Below are 9,422 nucleotides of genomic sequence, written 5' to 3'. Positions count from 1 at the left end.
ATCAAAATGCTATTTATGTAGCAGTTATTCAAAAGACATTCAGTATAGACATTTTGTCAGGAACTAGTTAATCTACAATTATCAAATGTTTTTCGAATAAATTCACAATTCTAGAATTTTAGTTAAATTAATGTATAGTTACACTAAAATCCAAAAACAGATTTTATTTACACCGTGTGCACTATTGCCTTATTTTTAATCAGGCGAATTTCGGGCACCTAGCTGCTTCCGTGCGAGGACCAGTCTGAATCCAACATGGCGGCGGCCATACGAGTGTGTTGTGCCCTGCGCATCCCTATCGGAGGTGAAGTCTCTCTCATTATGTTATTTTTTCGATTAATTTAACATTCTAGTTTAACATAGAGTTTATGAAAGTATGTAAACTATATTTTGGCTTCGTAAAAGATTAGAATTGTGACGTCATGTCTGTCGATAGGGGAAAACCTTGCAACGCTACGAGCATTCTACAGTATTATATCTTTGTTCATTTCTGTAGCTTATCTTACTATCATATTGCAATTGTTTGATTTTTACACTCCCACAGGTGAATGGGTTAATGTATAGTTAAGTTGTATGTGTTTAGGTTTACGTATTTAGTCTTCTCAATGTCATTGCATATGTGCAGATGTACTACCAAACTATTGACATATTTATTTTCTGAATGAGAAATCTTGTGGCACCACCACAGCATACATTTGCCACCTCCCCAAAATGCACTGTATCATCGTCATATAAAAGTACTGACAGTATTTTTCTATAGGAGCAACCCCCCTTCGCACCATTGGTGCCACCGTCAATGGATCCCATCTGTCTGGTGGAGCCTGGGCTATTGCAGTTTCTTCCCTGCAAAAAAACGCTGCACCACCTCTTTTCCATGTGACAGCTTGGCAGCAAATTAGACATGGCAGCTTCTTCAACAAGTGTAAGAAAGAATTCATATTCCTCATTTCATCCAATCATTTCAATTAACTTTTTTGATTGACAATTTAGAGTTGCATTCATCTAATTTTATCTGTGGGGATTTTGGGTCCATTCAGTGACAGCTGAAGAGCTATGGAAAGGCGTGCTGGCCGAGACCGGAGCCGGAAGCAGGAAGGGTAGAGGGAAGCGAGCCAAACGCAAGCTGAGAAGAGATCTAAACCGAGGCCAGGTCATCGGAGAAGGTAAGGAAGCATTTAATTTTTTATACTATATCGGAAATCGCGTTTCAAGAAACATTTATAACTTTGTGTGATTCAACTACACAGGTCATGGAGGCTTTCTGTGGCCCGGTCTGAATGTGCCACTGTTGAAAGACGGCACCATCCAGAGCATGAGCCGCAGAGGCGACAGTGAGCAGCAGGAAGTCAAAGCTGAACTTGGTAAACACACACATGAACTTATTTGTTACCAAAGATGTATTTATAAGTTTTCTTCAACCCAACATATTTATATAAAGAGGTGATGATGCAAGTGTACAATAGAAGAGGTCATGTTAGCACAGTTTTTTAAGCCTTAAAAACGGCCACAAGGTGGCAGCAGTGACTTTAGCTCAGCCTGCATGTTTCTCATGGAGCCGGGCCTCCACAGCAAGGAGGAAGTGGCAAAGCATGGATGAGTGTAGTGTGCAGAAGGTTACGCAGTGCAGGGAAATGTGAACGTGCACAGTTCAGTTCCAAATGTGAATATTCTAAATACTTAATCGTGTTATATTTGTAAATAAATTGTTATTTTGATGTAAAACAACAATTTTTGTGTTGTTTATGTTGTTGTATATTTTGGCTAAATATATATGGCTACATTTGTGTCAAAGTGAAATGTATCTTTTCAAAAAAACCTTTTTTTTCGTTGAGAACTAATATTTAATGTTGTATATTATTATATTATGTTGTACTGCTGATTACTAAAGAACACAAACAATGAGAGTTTAATCTTTCTTTTGGTATCTTCCATATTTGTATACCCCGAGGATAATATTCTATGTGCCTTGAAAGATTAGTCAAAGCCCTCTGGGGACTAGTACTGGGGGGGGGGGGGGGGGGGGTGTCTTTTGAAAAATGTCTGGTAGTGAATAATTTGAATACTGCTCAATGTTCTTTTACTTGTGTTCTTCCTGCAGTGCGTCAGCGAGACGAATGGGAGAAGAGGAGAAAAATGAAGGTGAAGCGGGAAGGAGGATGGACGGGGAACTCTTGGGGCGGGATCAGTCTGGGGCCCCCCGATCCGGGACCCAATGGAGGTACAATGCATACTATAGTAAGCATTGGACAACCGAACAGCATTGTTCAGATTGCGCAAAACAAAATTTAACTTTTGCATGTAGACTAGGAAAGTACTTTTTATTTTTGAATTTGTTTTTTTTTTAGTTTTGGTTTGTCTTCTTTTAACAGCCTTTATTTTTATTTATATATATTTTGTTCTATTCAACTGACAAACTTAGGGGTATCTCCACTTATCCACATTTAATCCCTCTTTTTCCTCAGTGATCTGTGCCTTTTCCCCCCCAAATGACTTTTTTCAGACTGACTGGTTCAAATAACCATACGGTTAGGGGGTTATTATGTAAACAACGTCCCTGCAGCAAGCTAAGAATGCAACTCTGTATTCGTGAGTACATCGGAGAGCTCACAGATGGACCGTTGAGCCTTCTGAAAATATTTAATCCACACTTTTTTGGCTGTCGAAGCCCTCAACGCGTTTATGTGTGATTAGGCTGAAGGCTGACAGATGCGAGACAAAGCTTCTCGCCTCTTGTCGAGTCATCGGCCCTCGGTTGGACTTTTTCTTTTTAATTCCTTTTTTACGCTTTCATGCCTTTGCTGCTAACAAGCTCTCGCAACTTGACTCAAGCTCATGCGTAGAAACACGGTCCTCGCTGGCCAAATGCACCAGAGGCCTTATGGATGTGGTGTGCACAGAACTGTAACGAGCTTTCTTGTCTCTGATCAGGTTGACTCTCTTCCAGATGGTGTTGGCTTTTAATTAGTATTAAGGGAATAGGCAGCTGTTGATGTCCTTTTCAGGTCATTCGTGAGATGCATATTTGTTCTGGTAGGCTGCTTTTCTTTTGCGTGTTTTGTGAATCTGCTAAAATGTGTTTTTTTTTGTTTTTTTTGTGTGTTGTTTATTCCTGCAGAAACCTATGAAAACTTTGATTCACGTGTCATTGAGGTGAGTCGATCTTTTCCAGGGTGAAACTTATTAATAATGATGTTGTGTAGGCATGGAACATACAGTATACACAGCATGTATATGTGTTACCTTTAACTTTGTTAGCATTAATTGAAACTACTGTGCTCATGTAGTGGGGGTCTCAAGGTCACACAAGGTCAAACCCCCAAACAGTCTGATGCCGTGTGTGTGTGTGTGTGTGTGTGTTCTTTTTGTTGTGATTCCCTCTCTGATGCCCACTTAATGTGAGCATCTCCCTAAGTGCACGTGCGCCTAATGAAATCACAAAGCCTTACTGGAATGAAAACGCTTGCTTCCCAAGGACGATGACACCAGCATGTCGTTAGTGAAACAGTACAGTGCTGCAGGAGGAGGCGGCAGAGGCGAGTGGGAGACGAGGAGAAGGAGCCTAGGTGAGGAGAAAAAAAGTGATATGTAAGAGGGTGAGGGGAGGAAAAAGGCAGAGGAAATGGGAAGAGGAGAGGAGGAAAGGCTCTGATGGAAAAAAATAAGATGGAGTGAGTGGCTCAGAAGGAAGGGGGGAAGCTAAAGCAGGTACTGGAGGTGAAATGGAGAGGTGGGGGTGTGTGTGTGTCAAGGAATGAGAGGAAGAAAAGATGCGGTAACGGTCTAAGAAGTGAGGGACAAAAACTGGATAGATAGATAGATAGATAGATAGATAGATAGATAGATAGACTTTCTTTATTGTCATTGCACAATAACACAGCAGTGAAATTGCCAACGAAATGTCGTTGCCTGGCTCCCGTATAATAATAAACAATAATGTAGTGAATAAATAGATGACATCAAATATGAACAACAATGTAAACAGTAAATTGCAGTAAAAAGCTTTGGAGTGATGGGCGAGGACCAAGTGGAACAGATGTATATGAGTAGAAGGATGGAGAGAGAGAGAGGTGTGAGGAACGAAAAGGAGGTGGAAGTGAAAAGGACCAGGGGCTCCCCACTGTGAGAGGATGGCATGCTGGAGGATTTGAGAAAGAAAAGAAAAAAGACTGGAAAAGGAGGAGAATTGGGAAGGGACAACGATAACAAAAGCTGGAGACGGGTGATGGAGGGATATTTGTGAGGAGTGGGTGAGGTATAAGTGGAATGGGGGGAGGAAAGGAGTGGGAAAGAAGGCATGAATGAGTAGGAAAAACACTGAGGTTGTATATGCTATACTCCATTAGCATGTAAAACTTTTGTGCTTCACATGAGGGAGTATAGTCACCGTAAACCATCCTTCAGAAGATAAAGAACTTTGAATCAGAGGAGAGTGAATTCACACACACAGTAATGTAGTTTGTCATGATGTTGTCATAACCATAAAGCAATGGAGGACATGAGCTCATCTAAAAAAAAAATCAGCTTTTTATAAATGAAGTTGGAAGCAAGTGAGTTTGTAAAGGTGACTGGTGTAAACAGCATCACAGTTTCAAATCCATCGTCGTCGCGGCAAGTGTTAGGTGTTGGCAAAGTGTCGCCGTCTGTTTTCCGTGAGGCTAAAACTCCTCCCCTTTGTGGAGGCTGGCAGCAGCAGATTGAGGAATTGAAAACATGAAACACAACCCGCCGCCGTCGTCGTCGTCGTCATCCTCCTCGCCGCCTCCCACCGCCAGGCTGTCGTCCATCCGGCGCAGATAGGCTCGGCCCATCTGCCGCGCATGCTAATGCCGCACCGCAAACTGCTGCATCGCCACCTCCAGTGATAAACGTGAAGTCCAAAAAGCTGCAAAGAGTCATGCTTAAAATGCAAACTGGCTGCAGAATCATGAGAACTTTGAGCATTTTTTAAACTTTAAGCAACCATCTGCTCAAAGGATTTGAGGCGATATTGCAATCATATAGGCCTGGCACAATAACAAGTCTTGCTGGACAATAATGGTCTTACAAATGATTGCAGATAAACAGTATAAATGTCAACATTATTTTGACACTGAATGACTGACAGGAGGGTTCAGTCGATGCGATAACTGAAATTGAAAACAACTTTCTCCAAGATGCTGCTGTTTTCTTCTCCGTGGCGAATGAGTGCTGCCCCCTAGTGTTTACACAGTGACACTTAAAGGTCACTTCTTACTTGATTCTACAACACATGCTGGTTTGGTCATTGCTTATTTGTTGATTGCTGTTGTCTTGCAGCTGAAGAGTGTGAGCTGCATGACAGCGAGGGAGGGCAGGAGGAGGTCCATCAGCTGTCTGGTCGCTGTGGGGAACGGCAAGGGAACCGCAGGTCAGGCAAGGGAACATACGATACGAGAATGAAACACTTACCGAAAAACTTTTAGTTGAACATTTTTTAATTATTAAATAAATGTAATTAATTTAATTTTTTAAGTACAAATTACATTTTTTCTGTCACTTTCAAAAAATAATAAATTAAAACAGACCCTTTTCGTGGGGAAGCACAAAATCCAATGAAATACAGCTGGAATAGGTGCAGATTCTGGAAGATCTACAAAGCTTTCTGTGCTGGTTATCATGTGTAGCTGCTCTATAGGAGTCCCCAACACAATACAAAGGGCCCAAAAAAATTGCATAATGGGTTCCCTTTAATAAATCAACAAAATAGACGACACAATGCCGTGTTCTTTGACTTGAACACTTCTCAGGCAGACTCTGTGCATATCACAAGCAGTCCCATTATAATGTCTTAATGAGCGAGGCCGAACATTTACTCTCGATTAATTTATCACCACTCTATACGCTTTTAATTAATAGGGCAGAATTCTGAGTATAAAACATGTAGAACTGAATGCTCGTGGTACTTTGCTTTTCGGTGTTTATTTGGTTTGAAAACGTAAACATATATAAAAAGCGTAGCAGTCCAAACCGAGGTTTGAGGGTACTTCTGACAATCCCGCTGCCTCTGAACTGAAAGTGAACTGAGAGGTAAAGGGTTGATGACCCACAAGTTCCTGCCTGTGGGATTGTCTCGCACAAAATTGGTATTGCTGAATTGATGAATGTGTTTTTTGTTCTCTGCAGGCTTCGCATTGGGGAAGGCGGCAGACAGAAACACAGCTCTGAGGAAGGTGAGAACATTCCCTTTTGGTTTCTGGCAATAAAGCACAGAAATCCTGCTAAGAAACAATAAAAATTATATTTTTGTAGATTGTAGAGATTGTACCAGTGTATTTTGACTTTAATATCCTGATTACGTGTGTGTGTGTGTGTGTGTGGGTGGGTTTTGCAGGCAAAAAATCGAGCCATTCACTACTTGTACTATATAGAGAGATACAACGACCACACCAGTAAGTCCACAGTGTATGAGCCAATTAATTGTTTTCCTTGTTTTCCTCCTCCACAGTGCCCTCTAGAGATAAAGGCTTTGTTTTTCTGCCTGAAAGTTGTTGTTTTTTTCTCCACCAGGCTCTGCCTCCGCTCAAAAACGTGTGACTTTGTCCAGATGTGTTATCAAAAACACTTTTTGTCCTCTTCAAGGCTTACACCACACCACATACATACTGTACATAAAATGAACATCAGAGAAGAATTGACCTTTTTAGTTGTTCTTGTTTGTGCACTGATTTTAGTCACAGTGTGTGATTCACACGGCGCACAAAAAAAGCGAGAACTCGGTACCTCCTGCAGCCTCGGCAACTGTTCAGCGGCCACCAAGGGGAAACCTTAATGTGTTTTTGTGACATTTAAGTTGTTTTTGTTTTCCAAGGGTGTCATCATCACCTCGTTTTTAATTTACACTGATTATGTTTTTAACTATATACATTACCACAAAACGTTTTACTTTGCATGGTTTGATAAAAATTAACGACATTTTATCATCAAGCAGTCGAGGATAAACCAACTTTTTATTCAAGAGTTTAGTAGTGAAATAACATTTTGTTTGTAATGTTGGTGGCATCGTAACTCCTCATGTTAACACATCTCGTACACAGCTGACTCTGCCAGAGAATAAGAAAATGTAGCAGGAGGGATAGAAATAAAACAAAAAACACTTTTTCTGGCTTTATTGGACACTTTAACCTGAAAGTATGTATGGCTTTTTTAATATATTTAATATATTTCTTTTTTTGGGGGGTACTTTTTGCCTCCATAAAAAATGTATACACATGAAAATTCAATGCAAATTTAACGATGGCGGTAACAGTTTCTTTAGGCGTGTTAGATGGATTTTGCTCGGGGCTCATGAGCAAGGCAAATCTCTGAGAGGCAGTGGTCAATTTTGTGTTTAAAGTATGCTGTAGGCCAATAAAAAAAAAAAAATAGCTGTAGGGCACCGACATTTAGACTTGAGGCGATGTAGTGCTTCCTGCTGCATTGTTTATTATTTACTGGTATTTTCTGTTGATTAGCAAATGAAATACAGTGAGTGATGCATAAGGACATTTGGGGTTCAGATGGAGAAATGCAGCAAAAGATCAGGAATTTAATATTTGGAAGAGTCATTCTCTGTGTTTCTCCTCAACAGTTTATCACGACATTGAATCCAAGTTCAAAAGGTCGAGCCTTCGCATGAAGAAACAGCACGAAGGTAGATTCATTTACATAATACACCATTAACAGTATACTTAATTTGGTATGCAACCACTGGAAACCATAACTTTGGTGCAAAGATAATGCATTCAACAATTCAAGCATGATCACCCCCCCACCACCCCCAACCCCCTCGTGTCTGCAGGCTACGGTCTGCGCTGCCACCGTGCCATCATCACCATGTGTAAGCTGATTGGCATCAAGGACATGTACTGTAAAGTGGAAGGACCAACCAACCTTCTCAACATCACCAAAGCGTTCTTCTCCGGGCTGGCCAATCAGGTACACTCTCGTCACGCATACGTCACAAATTCAAATCTTCAAACAATGCAAACTACATATTTACATGTGAAATGGAATTGTAGCTACAGTAATGCAAAGACTAAGTTAAATGTGGTCTTTTTTTTGTATATTTTCTGCTTTTAATAATAATTTTTTTCCACTCCAAACTAAATAATACAATATAGGTTCATATATTTATTGTGAAATAAATAATTCTTTATCAGCATTTAAAAAGAACAATATCTGATTTAATAATATCATTGAAATGCATTAGTCCAAATAATGTGAGTGTAAAAAAATGAATACAGTATTAATATTGGGATGGTTTAATATTAAAAATGTTACATTTAGTTCTGTGCTTGTAATGTACATTGTAAATGACCCCAAAGTACTTGTGATTATTCTCCACTTGCTTCTTAAATATGCTTTGCAAAACTTTACAGTCCAACATACATCCCTCATCTACTGGAAAATACTGAAAAAAAGTGTAATATTTAGCCTAGGACTTAATATTTAATATTATAAAATTATAATATTATATAATATTAATTATACTTAATATTTAAGTCCTCCTTCGGTCCCATGCTCCACCCACCCAGCAAGTTCTGGCACAAAACCATTGTCCTCCCTCAACCCTCCATGCAGGAAACTCACCAGAAGCTGGCAGACAAGAAGCAGCTCCACGTGGTGGAGTTCCGCCAGGAGCGCGGCCCACTTCCCGTCGTCGTGGCCAGCCCCAAAACGGGCGCACGGGCCGACCCAGAGCCCGAGGATGAAATTCTCAACACCCGTCTGAACTGGGACGACGTCCGAGCCTCGCAGGGGTTCAAACGCTCCATATGGGCGGGTGTGAAACGCACCGTGTGGTAGAGCGGTAGTGGATAGCACGGCGCTATCATGTAGAATGACTTAACTTACTGTGGGAGATACCAGGCTTGTCTTATTTTCTCTTCTGATCATGTGTTTGTCTCCAAATGACGATGTAGTAATGCTATTAATTCGATCACACGGCTCACTGTTGGGATTAAAACAAATAATGTACTTCAAAATTAACTCATGTCTTTTAATACTGCATTTTCATTCATTCATTCATTTTCTACCGCTTTTCGTCGCGGGGGGTGCTGGAGCCTATCCACATAGACATATATAGGGCACATATAGACAAACAACCATTCACACTCACATTGATACCTATGGACAATTTGGAGTCGCTAATTAACCTAGCATGTTTTTGGAATGTGGGAGGAAACCGGAGTACCCGGAGAAAACCCACGCATGCACGGGGAGAACATGCAAACTCCACACAGAGATGGTCGAGGGTGGGAATTGAAGCCTGGTCTCCTAGCTGTGAGGTCTGCGCGCTAACCACTAGACCGCCGTGCCGCCCACTGCATTTTCAAATTAAACTAAATATTGTCAACAGTAAGAAGACTCCACATCTGGAAGCACAGGTATGGGCTCCATCCATCCATTTTCCTCCGCTTATCCAG

General features: G+C 40.9%; 1 protein-coding gene across 1 annotated transcript; it reads left to right on the top strand.

Moving 5' to 3' along the window:
* Positions 1-223: 223 nt before the first annotated feature.
* On the top strand, positions 224-8,987 carry mrps5 (mitochondrial ribosomal protein S5). The gene is made up of 12 exons (XM_058058478.1): positions 224-304; positions 761-922; positions 1,038-1,163; positions 1,248-1,361; positions 2,099-2,218; positions 3,116-3,150; positions 5,296-5,386; positions 6,142-6,188; positions 6,350-6,407; positions 7,586-7,648; positions 7,796-7,932; positions 8,578-8,987. Exons 1-12 carry the CDS (start codon positions 256-258, stop codon positions 8,800-8,802), a joined length of 1,227 nt encoding a protein of 408 aa, XP_057914461.1. The 5' UTR covers positions 224-255; the 3' UTR covers positions 8,803-8,987.
* Positions 8,988-9,422: the final 435 nt, after the last annotated feature.

The sequence above is a fragment of the Doryrhamphus excisus genome, chromosome 20 (genome assembly GCF_030265055.1).
Source record: "Doryrhamphus excisus isolate RoL2022-K1 chromosome 20, RoL_Dexc_1.0, whole genome shotgun sequence".
Taxonomy (NCBI): Eukaryota; Metazoa; Chordata; class Actinopteri; order Syngnathiformes; family Syngnathidae; genus Doryrhamphus; species Doryrhamphus excisus.
The sequence above is the reverse complement of the archived record's forward strand: the minus strand, read 5'-3'. Positions and strand labels throughout refer to the sequence as shown.